The 16952-nt window shown below is 51.9% G+C and overlaps 1 protein-coding gene across 2 annotated transcripts; it reads left to right on the forward strand.

Annotated features, from left to right (window-relative positions):
* The first annotated feature begins 2378 nt into the window (after positions 1-2378).
* On the forward strand, positions 2379-7139 carry LOC123076838 (uncharacterized). Of its 2 annotated transcripts, none has more exons than XM_044498981.1 (2): positions 2379-2710; positions 4715-7139. In XM_044498981.1, exon 2 carries the CDS (start codon positions 4746-4748, stop codon positions 6801-6803), a length of 2058 nt encoding a protein of 685 aa, XP_044354916.1. In that variant the 5' UTR covers positions 2379-2710; positions 4715-4745; the 3' UTR covers positions 6804-7139. The 2 variants fall into 2 exon arrangements, with proteins under 2 accessions (XP_044354916.1, XP_044354917.1); XM_044498982.1 differs by lacking the exon at positions 2379-2710 and adding an exon at positions 3955-4101.
* The last annotated feature ends 9813 nt before the right edge of the window (positions 7140-16952 follow it).

Below are 16952 nucleotides of genomic sequence, written 5' to 3' on the forward strand. Positions count from 1 at the left end.
GCTCACAGTTCTGCCGGAGGTAGTGTTGGTGGAATAGCGCCGGTGGAGCAGCGGTGCACCACTTCTCCGATTTGGGTTTCTCCGGCAATGATCTAACCGAGGCTGACGAATCCTGCCTCCAATCCCACTGACCTGCTCATGGGCGAGGAGGCCCAACACCACCACGCCGTCGACTCTCTCCTTTGCCCTAGTAGCCATCGAGGAGGCAATTTTTTGTCGAAAAAGACCACCTGGCGAACACAATTGACAGAAAAGACCACCTCTCAATTCCATTGGCAAAACGGACCAGCTGGGTTGTGGCGGCAGGCGCGCCAACCAACACATGGCGCCTGCCGCCACAGGATTCAGCAAACGCGACGGACACGTGACGGAATGGAGGCAAGGCAGCTGGCCCTGCCGCCTCCTGGTGTGGCGGCACCACTGTTTTGGGTACCGCTCGAAATTTCGTGATCCCGAGCGGTTACCGAGTTTACCGCTACCCCACGAAAAACACTCATACCGAGCAAAAAAATTCGAGTTTTTTTGAAAAGTTTGAATTCAAATTGTGACCCAGTTAAATATAGGGCATCTCTGATATACCAACAGAATCAGTGATGGCGTAGTGGTAAAGCATGCTCCCTGGAGCTGCTAGTTGTGGGTTCGACTCTCACCCTTGCGCTTTTCTTTCTTTTTTAGAATGCAAAAGAAAAAACAAAAGGGCAGCCACTACGCTACGGGAGGATCACTGATCTACAAGAGTTAAAATTTTATCTATATCAACTTCCAAATATTTGAATTCAAAATTTGATTTTAAATTTCGTCCAAATTTTTTTTGGTATTTCGTGGTTACCGTGGTAACCGTGAATTTCGGTGCCCCTCGAGAAAAAAAGATCGCTTGGGATCCAAAACCTTGGGCGGCACCACTGTGCAAGGCTATGCTCCTTTGGATTGCGGCTCCTCTACGCGAGATGCATTGCTGTGCACGCTGGCGCTGCATGCAAGGGGGAGAGAGAGAGAGCCCGAATAATAATGGGCTCCATGCATGCAAGAGGCAAGAGAGAGAGAGAAGAGAGAGTAATCAAGGGAGAGAGAAAGAGTACTGCGCTGCATGCACGCATTTGACGGAATCCTACGCATGCTACAATACTGCCAACCCTAAAAAAAAGCTACAGTAGTGCCGCCACACTAGGAGGCGGCAGGGCCCAACTGCCTAGCGCTCCGTTCCGTCGCGCGCCAGATGCGTTCACCGATTCCTGTGGCGGGCCACCTGCCGCCTGGGCATGTGGCGGTAGCCCCTGCCGCCTCCGCGCGCGGCGGCAGGCGCCACGTGTCGGCTGGCGTGCCTGCCGCCACAACTCAGCTGGTCCGTTTTGCCAATGTGACTCAAGGGTGGTCTTTTCTGTCAATTGCATTCGGTAGGTGGTCCTTTTGGACAAAAAAATTGAGGAGGCTGGCCAGCGACCACCACCGTATGCTTTTCGTCCTCTGGCCAGATCAACCCTGTGCCCCTCCAACGAGGACGACGGCCACATCCACCTCGAGCAGGCGTTGCGGATTTAGGTGCTCCCTCCTAGTTTCCTCCAGAATCCAAACCAGCAATGCCTTGGACGCCAAGATTTTCTACCGGATCTGGGCAAGCCGTGTGCGAGCCGCACAGCGATGTTCCATTTCTTAGCTTCTCTGGTTCTTCCTGCTCTCTTTTCTACCTTCTAATTTCAGACTTTCTTCAAACTCCAGTGCGTCTACTGGGCTGATGGATGTTGGATCTTGAAGAATGCCATTTTTGTTGTCGGTTGTTTGGTGATATGGATTTGTGCTAAAGACTGTAAATCTCGGATTTTATTTTCTGATCTACACTGCGTATTTTCGTGTGTGCGCGTGTGCGCATATCCAGATTCTTGTATGTCTAACTTGTATACCTTTAAGTGAACCATTTTCTGGTCACCTAGTTCAAACCTTATTTGCACAGTAAGGAACTATATATTTATATTTTGTCTTCGAATATTGAAGAAAATGCATCGGAACTGAAGAACTTATCCAAACTTTTCAAAATAATTGTGCAGCACTTTTTAAGTTTTTTGCTCTGCACTTTTGGGATATTAGTACTATGTGACTGGGCTTTGTTTGGAATCACACGATCAAGTAGTAGTGCGCGTCAGATGCCATAAGATGCTGATGGGATCGGTGCTTGATAGGTCGTGCAGAGTGGGAGAGACTGTGGCAAATGCGTACGAATCAATAGGGCAGCCTAGAGCGCAGTTTTGCATGTGAAGCTAGGGGAATCAATGATAGGAGGATACGAGGAATACAGTGGTACCCTTGTCAGCTTTCTAGCATGCATGTCGGATCATGAGCAGAGATTGGGCGGTCCTGATATACGCGGAACGCGAATGGCAAAAACCGCGTCCTTTTCTCTCTTCCCCTCACTCACTTTCTCTGCCCAAAAACCGCGTCCTTTTCTCCCGCTCCGGTGCTCGCGACTGAGGCTTGACATTGTGCTCTTCCACGCCCCCTCCATCCATCCATAGCCTCCCCCGCCGACCACTCCGGCGCATCCTCCGACGACCCAAGGCCAACCTCGACGCCGCCCTGCGGTGCGCTCCGACGGCTGCCTACGGCAAGCTCCGCCCCGACCAGCTCTGCTCGTCTCTCCCGGCTCCGACCACCAGCGCCGGCTCTGCAGCGCTGTAGCGCACGCTGCCCCTGACTCATCTACAGGGTGCACATCACGGTGAGTGATTCTCGTTACCGGCCTTTCAGACGTTCCCAACCTGACCGTCTCCATCCTCCCTCGATCTCAACTCTGCTCCACGGCTCCGCTCCGGGAGCGGACGGAGCGTAGTTCAAAGTTTTGGAGCGGGCAAACAGCCGCTCCGCAGATTCTTAGAGCCGGTGGATCCCCGAACGGGGCCTTAGTGTCGGGGTTTATGGGAGGGGTTTGTTTTTTTTGCTCTTTTTTCCATCACATCCGCCATGTTTGTTCAGAGTTCTTACTACAGTCACACAGTCAACCATCTGTGAGAAGATGGTAGCCGTCAAACCCAATATCCAAAGGCTGGGGTTCTCTTGTGCTTAATTAGTTCTGCACTCAGCTTTATATCCTACTTGTAAAGATCTGAGTTGATACTCCTTTTTCAACATTCTCATTTCAGTCCTAAGACCAAAAAATCTCAAGTTCCAAAAAGTAGCAGTTTCAGGGAAAAACACCTATCTAACCGATCCCAAAAGCCCTCTCACTCCCAAATTTTTTTTGGACTTCCCAAAAAACAGCCCCTCCATCCCATCTTTAGTGGGGAAACTGCACCAGTAATCAATCATCTCGATTACTGGGGAATCACGCTAGCTAGCTGGCAGATCACTCCACTCTACATGTGATCAGAATCAGATCCGTTTTAATCGCCTCAACCGCGGCACAAGGAGGCGCTCGATGCCGTGGATGACCCCGTCCTGCCTGAGCACCGCGTCCGGGCGCGTGATGGCGGCGAGCTCGATCTCCTCGCCGAAGAGGGTGGGGTGGTGCGTGGGCCGCGCGGTGGCGGGAGGGGAGGACGTGGAAGAGGAGCAGCGATTGGAGCGACTTGAGGTTCCAGGGCTCGAGCAGGAGGCGCTTGAACTCCGGGTCGAGGTCCCGCTCCAGCGCCTTATTCCGCGGCGCGAAGATGGTGACGTTGTGCCTCCCGACGGCGTCCTCCAGCGTCTGGATCAGCACGGCCTTCTCCACCAGCTCCGCCAGCTCCGTGTAGTGTGAGTCCAGCAGCGCCACCAGCACCGAGCTGGATTTGACCCCCGCCCCGGCAACCGCAGCTGCCCCAGCGTCGGTTGACGCGGCGGAGGGGAGTTGCGGAGGGCAATGTGGGTTCCTCCGGCGCCGTCTCGGCGGCCGCCGCGCCGGCCAGGAGTAGGACGAACAGGATCAGGGCGCCGTGAGGGCGGCCTCTGCTCGCTCCTCGGACTGCTCTAGCTGCTGCCTGCTATGGCAGCGTCGGCGGCGGCGGAGGGTTCCTGGATTTGTGTAGCTACAAGCTGCCCAGCCCCTTCGAGGCCGGCCGCCGCGCCGGTGCAGGAGGCATGGTCGTCGGCTTCGCTATCGCTCCCGGATTCCGGCTGGGCAAGGCCGCCGTGGTGAGCGTCCGCGTCGTCTACCTCGTACCCCGTGGCAACGTATGGTAGAATCCGCCACGGACCTAGCCGGACTAGCAGCTCACCGGCGTAGCGGCAGCAGCTGCATTCTTTCGAGCTCGTAGTAGCTCCTGCCTTGATTAATTAGAAGAGTATTACTCCACAGTAATCTTCCAAGTGGGGTCAGGGACATAATGGTCACGTTAGGTCTTTATAAATAGAAAAGGAGAGGGAAATGGCCTGGGAAATAAGAAAAGAGGGGAAAATGTAAGTGTTGAAAAAATTCGTTGCTGCAGTGTCATTTTTTGAAGGGTCTGTCTAGGACACATCTAGACGTGACATAATTATGTCACATCTAAACTGATGTTCACTCTGTTTGTGGTTTATTTTTTTTTGTCCTAGTTTTTTTGTTTCTTTTTGTTTCATTATATATTTGTGGGAGCTTAGATGTGACATCCTTAAAAAACATATAGATGTGAATTAGAAAAACTGTTTTTTAAAAGTTGGACGAATTAAGTGACAAACCTAGATTGCATGTGTTATATTCCCAATTTTTTTCCAATTTCCCCCCGTAATCAAATGGTGGGTCTGTAATTTGTACTTGTGCTGATTTCAGAAGCAGGGTCGAGCTGCAGATCGACATCGATATGGCCGGAGGAGCAGCATGGAAAGAATCGGGTATCGCAGCATGGAAAGAATCGGGTATCCAGGCGTTGGTGTTGCTGAGCTTGACGCTCCAGGTGGCGCTGCTCATGCTGGCGGAATTCCGGCGGCGCGTGGACTCCGGTGCGGTAAGGTTCTTGGCTTGGTCGGCGTACATGCTGGCCGACGGCACGGCCATCTACGTGCTGGGCCACCTGTCCGCCGCCAGCCGGTCTCCCGACCACGAGCTGATGGCCTTCTGGGCGCCGTTCCTGCTGCTCCATCTGGGCGGGCAGGACAACATCACCGCCTACGCCGTCGAGGACAACCGGCTCTGGCTGCGGCACCTGCAGACGTTCGCCGTGCAGGTGACCGCCGCCGGCTACGTCCTCTTCTACACCTCCGTTGTCGTTGGTAGCCAGTCGGGCTCGGCCTTGCTCCGGTGGGCCGGCATCCTCATGTTTGTGATGGGTGTCGTCAAGTACGCGGAGAGGGTCTGGGCGCTCCGGTGCGCTGGCAGCAACCCGGTGGGGAAGAACTACCAAGCTTTACAGCATTCGGGCTTCGTTATGTCACGCAACAATCTGCAAGACATACTAAAGAAGCGTCCGTGGGACACTGAAGACTGCCTACTGATGGCTCACCGAGCGCTTGGGGTTCCCAAGGAAATGATCAAGGGGCTGATCAACGAAGCAGGATACGGACATGCAGCTTCGTATCTCCGGGAGGAGGGCCGTCTGTACAAGGTGGTTGAGATGCAGATGTACCTGATGCACGACGTACTGTACACCAAGGCTGAGGTGATGCACACTTGGTTCGGCCTCTGCATCCGTATGCTCTCGCCGGCGGCCACCACCGTCGCCTTGCTGCTGTTCCATCGCCATCAACATCGTCGTCATCAACATCGGGTAGATGTGGCTGTCACCTATGTCCTGCTGATAGGTGCCCTTGTCCTGGAGGTGGTGTCGGCGTTGAGAGGCTTATTCTCGAGTTGGGCATGCGTGCTCCTCATAAGTCATGGGCCGCATTACTCCCTCCGCGAGACCTTGAGTCACATACCCGGCGGCAGGCCAAGATGGTGGCTCAGGGCCGCAGCATGGGTAGCAAGACATGTCAGCGGTTCGCTCGGCCGTATGGTGTTGTCCGTCCGCCGGCTGGTCCGCGCAGCGGACTGGGCAAGGTACTGGTCGGCCTCCATGGGGCAGCACAACCTGTTGCAGCTGGCCGCTCGCAGCAGGGTCAGCAAGAGAAGCAGGATGGCGAATTCGATGGGGAGAGAGGTGTGGTGGAACGCTATGGCCTACTCGAGCTCCATCCCTGTCTCGCCCTTCATCCAGGATCTGGTGGTGGACTACCTCCTGAGCAAGGAGGGTGACCTCAGGCTCTTTAAGGATGACCACGACAGCCTTGTACATTTTGATTCACGGGGTCAAGCGGAGCTCAGGAGGTGGGGATTGTACGAGGGCCTGACCTGGAGCGTGGAAGAAAAGATCCTTGTCTGGCACATCGCCACCAACATCTACATCTACTCCATGATGAGCAGCAGCAGCGAGGAGAAGGAGGAGCATGAGGTGAGTGATCTTGCCGAGGCGGTCCAGGCGCTCTCCAACTACATGCTGTACCTCCTCGCCTCACGCCCCTACATGCTTGGTCCCACTGCCAACCACAATTCCTACATCGAGGTGTGCTTTGGCCTCATCGCGCGTGGTCCGCGTGATGCTGCTGCTACGCCTTACAGCTCACCCGAGGAGGTGGCCAGATTTCTCAAGACCTACGGGGATACAGGGAGGGGCAGCCGTTTTCCGCTACTACGTGTTGATCACACAACACAAGGCCATCTCGTATCCATGTTGGATAAAGGATGCGAGCTTGGTGCCAAGATCGTCCAAGATGACGCAGTGGACACGCTGGAGCTGCTCGCCCAGGTGTGGGTGGAGACGCTATGCTACGCGGGCCAGCGGTGCAGCGCACTTTGCCATGCCAAGCAGCTCAGCGACGGCGGTGAGCTCATCACCGTCGCTGCCATTCTAGTGGAGTACTTCAAACGAGGAAAATTCCGTTGAAACAGGAAGAGGCGGGGACGAGGTTCAGGGAGGAAGGACCTTTTGATATCCCTTGAAACATGGGCAGCACTTCTTTATCCCATTTTCCATTAATTCTCCATCTGATGAGGGCCAAGGGCAATTGGATCCAGAACAGGGATGAGATCATCTACTAGTGCTCCCGGTGTCCTTTTAATTACTGCATGTTTGGTTACTCAGAATGCTCTCGTATATTTTATATGCATGTGTGTCGGAATATGGTGCTAAAAGCATCGGATTTTCTCTACCACTGTTTCCACTACATTGAGACGCCATCACTGATGAATACATCTACAAAGCAGGCATGCAACAGGAAAAGCATCTTGGAAACCAGGCATACATTTACAATTTTATTTTAGTTTTACCTTTTCTTTTTCATCATTTATATCTTTCTTCACTTTACTTATTTTATTTCCATTCTAAAACCTTTTTCCATTTAACAATCATATTTGAGTTCGTAAACATTTTTAAAATCAGGAATATATTTAAAATACATAAGTAATTTATAAATTTTGAGAATATTTTTTAAATTTGTGAATGCTTTTAAAAATACATGAAGATATCATAAAATTCAAGAATAATTTCAAATTCACAGTCACTTTTTAAAATTCAAGAAATAGATTTTTAAATTGGACGAACACATTTTAAATTTTTTACTTTTAAACTTTATAGAATATCTTCCAAAATTTATGATGTTTTAATCTTTTGGAACATTTTATTTCATGGATATTAAACACATCGACATTTTTGAAATTTGTATCTTTGTTAAACTTTGTGAACATTTTTTTCTTGAAGTAATATATTTTGACTGAAAACTGAAAATATGAAAACCCGAAATAAAATTGAAAACCCGCTGGAAAACAGTGCGCTTGATAACCACAGAGACACTGACTGGGTCAGCCATACCATAGACCGCATGGAGTATGTCATATAGGGGACTTGACGACGGGCATTTCCAGAAGCTTCCCAACCATTTTTTCTTTTTTCAACAAGGTTTTATTCATGATGTTTTTGTTTTGTTTTTTCTTTTCCTTTATATTTTATTTATTATTTTTAATTTTTCTTCCTTTTCTTTTTTCAAAATGCACGCACTTTTTTCAATATCGATGAATTTCTTTTCAAATTCATGAAACTTTTTTATAATTTGGTGCTCTTTGTTTGAAAATCGATGATTGTTTTCAAATTCTTGAACCTTTTTGAAAATTTTCTTGAAACTTTTTGAAAATTTGATGAACTTTTTTTTTCAAATTCATGATATTTTCTAAAAAAATGTGATTTTCTATGAAAATCAATGAATTTTTTCAAATTTGCTAATTTTTTTCTAATGATATATTTTCAAACCCCATGAACTTTTTTAAAAATTGAATGGTTTTTAGTTCACAGATTTTTTGTTCTTTTTTTGAACTTTTTATTGCTATTTGCCTGAAAATCAACAGTTGACCGGTTAACTAGTCAGCCGTTGGCCGACCTGCGCGCGGCATACTAATGGGCCACCGCCCACAAGTGTTCTGTGCGGGCGATCGAGGCACCGATTAGGAGCAGCACCCTTGACGAGTGACGACGAGTACAACATGAATTGTTGTAAATTTATACTTGTGGCATCCTGTTTCTTTGTTGTACATAAAACTTGCACATCATGTCACATGGGCCTTGCCGATGACGGACATGATCAATTGGCTACGCATAGAGCATCTAATGCCAGACTTGGCAAATCCGCCACCCTAGATGCGCCCGGGCATGTTCGCGGACGCATCCAGACGACCCCTCATATCTCGTGTCCGGCATCCACATATCTCAAATTCAGGCTCTCATATCCATGCATGTCCATCATATATAGCGCAGCTTGAGAGTTGTCGGACGTACCGCGGTGGTGTCCGGGCCGGCAACGACGTCCCTAGCGGCGAGGGCGGGAGACAAGACTGTTGTGCCGGTGCTGGCGGCGGAGAGGCTCAGAACGGCTACGGAGCAATGTGAGCGGCAGAGTTGCGAGCTGTCCATCGCGGAGGAGGAAGAAGTGAGGAGAAAACAAATGGATCTGGTAGGTCGAAGGGGTGGATTTGGTGCAATTTATGGTGGGCTAGGGCTGTCGGGTCTGACGTGGTGGACGCGCGCAGGTGCCCTTATATCCGCCCTAGATTTGGGCTAGATATGAGAGCTGACGGTTAGCTGGGGCGTTTGGGGGCATGTTTGAGGAGCCTGTCTGAATCGCTTTTTTTGTGACCGGTCACTAACCAAACTGTCTGTCTAGGTGTTTAAGTTGGATTTGGAGCGTCCGGCGCGGGGCATCACGGTAAACCTCGCTCGCGGGGTGCCCAACACCGGCCAATGACGATGGCCACGGGCTTGCACCCACGGTCCACCCGTCATGGACCCTAGAGTCGGGTCACGTAGGTTCGAGTCATCCAAGGTGCCATCTGAGAGGCCTCTGCGATAAGCCAACCGGCAATGGATAGTTGGGAGGGCCTCTTAGCCGGCGAGGCGCTCAAGGAGACGGGTACTCCAACATCATTTATGGAAGTAATGATATTTCCAGTCATACATATTCGACAACAACAAAACTATGTAAAATCCAAGAGTTCTTGATATTATCGTACCTTTCTGTCAGACGTGATATGGAGGTGTCACGCTGGTAACGCGACGACGATCGTGGCGGATCGTGGCAGAAGGGCAGATATATGTCGTGAAAATCCATGAGAATTGGATTTGCCATGCGATTTCCTTTACAGGCCATACTAAGCATCGCGATTTGGTAACTTGCACGTGGACACCTGGAGGACTTTTCAACATTTTCTACGATGATGAAGAACCGGCATAGAGATAATTCATTTTTGTTTTATTTCTGTACTATTTTTGTTGCGAGAAAACTTTCAATCTATTCATCTTCTATCATAGCATACAACGAACACTAGAAATAATAAAAACTACATCCAGATCCGTAGACCACCTAGCGACGACTATAATCACTGAAGCGAGCCGAAGGCGCGCCGCCGTCCTCACTCCTCCGTCGTCGGAGGGCACAACTTGTTGTAGTAGACAGTCGGAAAGTCGTCGTGCTAAGGCCCCGTAGGACCAGCGCACCAGAACAGCAACCGCCGCTGATGAAAAATAACGTAGATCGAAAGAATCCAACCCGAAGACACACGAACATAGACAAACCACAACCAGATCCGAGCAAATCCACCGAGGATAGATCCGCCGGAGACACACCTCCACACGCCCACCGACGATGTTAGACGCATCACCGGAATGGGGACTAGGCGGGGAGACCTTTATTCCATCTTCAGGGAGCCGCCGCCATCTCGTCTTCTTAAGTAGGACACAAACCCTAACAAATCTCGAAGGAATGATTAACAACGGAGCCCTCCCGCCGGTCCTTGCCAGGATCCACCGTGCTCCCATGGCCCTAGGGCCACCGGAGACGAGGCGGACCTGCGGCGGAACCAGCGAGAGGCACGAACCCTAGCTTTTTCTTGGAGGAGGAGGCGGGCTGGAAAGAGGAGCACATTGCCTGTTATTTCTGTACTATTAATTGAGTAGTGCATCTCAAACAAAAATTTGAGTAGTGAGTACTTAGTAGTGCTATTCAATTTATTTACCCAAGTGGTAAGTGTCATACGTGTGGCACGAAGTAACACCGCTCTGACGTTTTTAAAACTTACATTGTCATCCGAAAAGAAAGAAATCCAATTTTTTTCTAAAAGAACTTGCCATCCAAGTATAAAGTTGTCACGCTTCAGAACAAGAGTTGTCATACCTAGGTAACTAAAGTTGCCATTAAAAAACGTGATTTTCTTTGTGCCACATGTGTGACACTTATCAGGTTCAATTTATGCAATTCCCGCATATTTTTTGTTTATGCATTAATTCATGTAATTAATTGCTCCCTCATTTTCTACCCCAATCGCATCCTTCTGTTTACTTTTATCTTAACTGTTTTTTACCGCTGGCGCCAACCGAATCGACCCAATTACCCCCCCCCCCCCCCCCCCACCGAAATTTCCTCGTCTTCCTTCCGTGACCCCCAGAAACAGAGTCGCCCTGGTTCGGTGCGCCGTCCAAATACAGGGCTGTGTCGACTGGTACTGGTTCATAGCGTCACTCTTCTGGACCCTCTCTCTCCTCCGCTCGCCTCGACACTGTTCTCCACCACGAGACCCACCCACCCGAGAGCAGCTGCGCCGGCGATTCCCCTTCCACCGCCGCGAGCAGCAACGCCTGTCGCGACCACCCCCCATTCGCCATCTTTCAAACAAGGTGGGCAAGCACGGCGACGGCGCGCCACCTTCCCCTGTTCCCTTGCTTGAACCAAACAGATCAGGAAATCAACCCACCCCCGCCACTCATCTTTGCTTCTCTTCCAGCTACTTTTGATCTGATTCATTCATGCCCAATTAGTCCGTGCAGGAGGCGGATCCTATCTTCAACCAACAAGGCCGGACCGCTGGCGGGTTCAAATCTGTTGCGGAGGAGGATTCCTGATGGTAACCAAACCAACAAAGGATTGTCTGTCTAATCCGGCTCGTCCTAGTCCCCGTTTCTGTCTTCTTGGTATAAGTCACCCAGCAGCTGCGAGCCCGGCCGCCTGTCTCGGTCTCAATAAGTAGTCTATCTACTGACTACAAGGCCGGCCGCCGGTCTCAACAACTACTCCAGACAGCAGCTGCAAGGCCGGCCGCCATGGAGTCAACCTGCAACACCGTAAATTCATACCCCTCTTGCCTTGTTATTACTAGTACCAATTAAACTAGGCCTTCTAATCTTTAGTAGAGATTTTATACTGTTACTACTCACCTTGCCCATGGAGAATTGTAATAACAACTAGATATGGCTTCTGTCCCTGTTTTGATCCTAGTAGCTTAACTCTCTTTTGCAGATCATCAGAAATGAAGATAGCATTAGTGCAAGCGAAAACGAAGATAGAATCAGCGTGCTACCCGACCATGTTCTGCTCAAAATCCTCGAATGCCTTTACATGCGCACGACAGTTCAGACACGATGTTTTTCTTTTGCATTGGGGGGGGGGGGGGGGGGGGGGGGGGGGGGGGTGTTATTCCCCACCTGAATTGTATTCATTTTGCCTAAGGCACTGACCACACACATAACAGGGGAGAACAATGAGGGAGAACTCAAGACCACACACACCGAAGAGCACCACCTGGTGAAATCGAACGGCATCGGCCAGCTGAGACAAAGCCACGACGCTGCATCGTCGACGCAATCGAAAGGCTCCACACATCCGAGACTGCATAACGCCGCGAAACCACCTGTGTCGAGGGGCGCATTCGAAGGGGCACGCGAGGCCGAGACGACGCCACGGTACCTGTGTGCCACCAGCATAGTCGAAGGGCATCGCCTAGCAGACCAAACCACGACACTGCACCGTCGACGCAATCGAAAGGCCCCGCGCATCCGAGACTGCACAACGCCACGACACCACCTGTGTCGGGGGCACATTCGAAAGGTCACGCGAGGCCGAGACGACGTCACGACACCTATGTGCCACCGGCGTAATCGCTAGGCACAACACTAGCAGAGACACACCAAGAAGCACTCAGCACGAACACCACCGAAGAAGAGCACAAAACAACGGTCGACCCCGAGCCGACCGCACCACCACCACCGAACCGCCACCCCACCAACATCAACGACACCACCTCCAACCACTGTTGTCTGTAGCCAAGCCAAGCTCCAAGACGAGGCCCTCAAGAGGGAATGTGGCGTTGAGCGGTTGAGCGCCACCATCGTCTGACCCAGGAGACCTGGGCCGAAGTTTCCTCTGGAGCACCACATGCAAGGAGGCGAGCACTGCAACACGACCCCTTCAATAAGGGGACAGTGCAGGAGTACTGCAGTCGGTGGCTTCGACCGCAACCAAAGCCCGGCTTTCACTGGCTGTGTCACCACCTCCACCCTACAGTATCCACCAAGACGCACCCCGCCAGCACCGGAGAAGAGGAAGCCACAGCCTGCCCACGAACAGAAGCTGCCACTCCACGCGGAGCCTCCAAATGCAGGAACCGAACCGAGCAGAGCTCGATCCAAGGCTAGGCAGACTCGTGCCTGCTTGGCGCCGAAGTCGCCGCACACCTCGTGCGTCGACGCCGATGCGAACACAGGCCCCCACGCCAGGGCCAAGCTGGTCGGAAGAGCCGAGCCGCGCCCAACTTGCCGCTGATGAACCCCAGTCTCCTGGGCAGACCCACTGCGGCCCTCAAGTCGAGGGGGATGGCCCCGTCGCCGCCTTCACGTCCGATGAAGGAGGCCCACCACCAAGCAGCCGCAGCCGGCACGCGCGCCGTGGGTGGCCCCTGCTTCTCGCTGCCAACCAGCTGGAGGAGGCCGCGCAAGATCCGCGGCGCACACTAAGGGAGTCCTGGACTAAGGGGTCCTCGAACGTTCGACCTGTTGGACATGGGCCGGACTGATGGGCTGTGAAGATACAAGACCGAAGACTATCACCCGTGTCCGGATGGGGCTCTCCTTGGCGTGGAAGGCAAGCTTGACGTCTGGGTATGAAGATTCCTTTCTCTGTAACCGACTTTGTACAACCCTAGTCCCCTCCGGTGACTATATAAACCTGAGGGCTTAGTCCGTAGAGGTAATCAGATCATAATCATAGTCATACATGCTAGAATTTTAGGGTTTTAGCCATTACGATCTCGTGGTAGATCAAGTCTTGTAATACTCATATTCATCAAGATCAATCAAGCAGGAAGTAGAGTATTACCTCCATAGAGAGGGCCCGAACCTGGGTAAAACATCGTGTCCCCTGTCTCCTGTTACCATCGACCTTAGACGTATAGTTCGGGACCCCCTACCCGAGATCCGCCGGTTCTGACACCGACATTGGTGCTTTCATTGCAAGGTCCGCTGTATCGTCTTCAAGAGGTTCGATGGCTCCGTCAATCATAGACAACAACGCTGTCTAGGGGGAGGTCTTCTTCCCCGGACAGATCTTCATATTCGGCGGCTTCGCACTGCGGGCCAACTCGCTTGGCCATCTAGAGCAGATCGATAGCTATGCCTCTGCCATCAGGTCAGATTTGGAAGCTTGAACTACGTCGCTGATATCCGCGGAGACTTGATCTTCAATGGATTCATGCCCACGGCAGCCGCTCCCTGCCACCGCGATGAGCATGACCTAAATCTGTCATCGGACCATACCCAGGAGATAGTACCTGTAAGTGCTCCAGCCTTAGATCCGGAACAGATTGCGCCCTCCGAGGACGGGAAGCTCAACCCCGCCACGGAAGCCGCAGACTCAGCGGCGCTGGAGCCGCACACAGACCCGACCTCGAGCGGGATTTGTGTCACCGGAACCTTGGATTCATCTCCGGCCATAGGTTCTGAACCACGTGCATCCGCGGCCATCGAGCCTGATCAGGTGCCGATCGTTGAATTCAACGCCGCGGACATCTTCCGGCACTCACCTTTTGGTGATGCGCTAAACTCATTAAAAACCCTCTCCTTAGCAGGGGACTCACAGCCGAATTATGTCCGGTTCGAACTGGAGGCTGATGACGGAGAATTTCGCTTCTCACCCATCGCCCACTTCATAGCCACCGTCGAAGACTAAACCGACATGCTCGATTACGGCTCCGAAGACATCGACGGTATGGACGATGATGCCAAAGTGGAGCAGGGCCATGACCCGCCGTTTACCGGGCGCTGGATGGCCACTTCTTCGTATGACGTGTACATGGTGGATACACCTAAAGAGAACAATGGCGATAACGAGAAGGATCCGGTCAAGGATAAACCTCCTGATACATAGCCAAAACGCCGACGTTAGCGGCGCCGCTCTAAATCACGCTGTCGAGAAGATAGCGGTACCGGCATGAGAAAAGATAACACTCCGGACGGTGCCGAAGACAGAGAAGACCCCGACGAGCAAACTGCCGAACAGGACGATCGGGACGATGGGCTAGTTAGCCCTGATGAACAGGCCATAAACGAAGACTCGAAGGACAACAATTATCTTCCACTCTCCGAGGAGGAGGTGAGCCTCGGTGACGACGATTTCATCGTGCCTGAAGAACCTCTCGAGCAGGAGCGCTTTAAGCGTCAGCTAATAGCCACTACGAGGAGCCTGAAAAAGAAGCACCAGCAGCTTCAAGCTGATCAAGATCTGCTCAACGACTGATGGACTAATGTCCTGGCAGCCGAGGAATATGGCCGCGAACGCCCAACCAAAAGTTACCCGAAGCGCAAATTGCTACCTCAGTTCGATGACGAGGCGCTGGAGCCCGTACCATCATCGCGCAATGTAGCTGACCGACCACCACGTGGCCGAGACAAAGCGGCAACTCAAGCCAAACATCAGCCCGCACTACCTCACCGTAAAGGCAGAGATAAAACAGCCCGGGGACATACATATGACCTGCGGAGGAACGTGCACAGTAGCGCAGGGCAGAGCAGATCGATCTATGGATCACAGGGGCATGCCCCGACATGCGACAACGGCTACCTAGCCAGACGCAATATTCATAATCATGCCCGGGCTGAGAACTGCAGAGGACTCCATCCGAGCTACATCGCGACGTGGCCCGATATAGAGGCGCCGCACACCCCCTTTGCTTCACTGACGAAGTAATGGAGCAGGAATTTCCAGAAGGGTTTAAACCCATGAATATCGAATCATATGATGGCACAACAGATCTCGCGGTATGGATTGAAGATTTTCTTCTCCACATCCACATGGGCCGCGGTGATGATCTCCACGCCATCAAATACCCCCACTAAAACTAAAGGGACCAGCGCGGCACTGGCTAAACAGCCTTCGAGAGAACTCGGTTGGCAGCTGGGAAGACCTGGAAGATGCCTTTCATGATAACTTCCAAGGTACATACGTCCGGCCACCAGATGCCGATGACTTAAGTCACATCATCCAACAGCCCGGAGAGTCAGCCAGGAAGCTCTAGACTAGGTTCTTAATTAAAAAGAACCAAATTGTCGATTGTCCGGATGCCGAAGCCCTCGCGGCCTTCAAACACAGCGTCCGGGATGAGTGGCTCGTCCGCCACCTCGGCCAAGAAAAACCAAAATCCATGGCAGCCCTTACCGCTCTAGTTACCCGCTTTTGCGCGGGAGAAGACAGTTGGCTCGCTCGTAGAAGCAACAACGCCAACGATCCGGGCACTTCTGATGTCCGATGTCCGAGACGGCAACGGCAGGCCACGACGCGATAAACACAAGCGTCGAAATAATAATGAAAGAACGCAAGACACGGCAGTCAACGCCGGATTCAGCGGCTCCAAACCCGGTCAACGGAAAAAGCCATTCAAGGCAAACAGAGACGAACCATCCAATCTAGACAAGATACTGGATCGGCCCTGCCAGATTCATGGCACCCCCGATAAACCAGCCACTCACACCAACAGATGTTGTTGGGTCTTCAAACAAGCCGGCAAGCTTAATGCCGAACACCAGGGGAAGGGGCCGCCTAGTGACAGCGATGACGAAGAGACTCGCCGGCTGAATACCGGGGGTCAGAAACAATTTCCCCCCGAAGTGAAAACCATAAACATGGTATACGTGACGCACACCCCTACAGGGGAGCGCAGCGCACTACGGGACGCACACGCCATAGAGCCGGTCCCCCCAAAATTTAGCTACATCCGTCCCGAAGGTTCAGTAGCTCTGATCATCGATCCAATTATCGATGGGTTCCATCTCACGAAGGTCCTTATGGATGGCGATAGTAGCCTTAATCTACTCTACCAAGACACTGTCCGCAAAATGGGCATCGATCCTTCAAGAATCAAGCCCACCACAACTACCCTCAAGGGAGCAGTACCCGGCGTAGAAACTCACTGCACGGGCTCCATCACATTGGAAGTCGTTTTTGGTTCGCCGGACAACTTCCGAAGCGAAGGCTTGACCTTTGACATTGTCCCGTTTCGCAGTAGCTACCATGCACTTTTGGGGCACACCGCTTTTGCTCGTTTTAATGCAGTCCCACTCTACGCCCGCACAAAACTTAAGATGCCCGGTCCACGCGGCGTCATTACAATAAAGGGAAATACGGAGCACTCCCTTCATACAGAGGATCATACTACGGCTATTACAGCCAAAGTACAAAGCGGCCTCATCAAGCCGCATAACTCATCAACCATTATGTCGCCGGTCTCT

The sequence above is a fragment of the Triticum aestivum genome, chromosome 3D, assembly GCF_018294505.1.
Source record: "Triticum aestivum cultivar Chinese Spring chromosome 3D, IWGSC CS RefSeq v2.1, whole genome shotgun sequence".
In the NCBI taxonomy this organism is placed as follows: Eukaryota; Viridiplantae; Streptophyta; class Magnoliopsida; order Poales; family Poaceae; genus Triticum; species Triticum aestivum.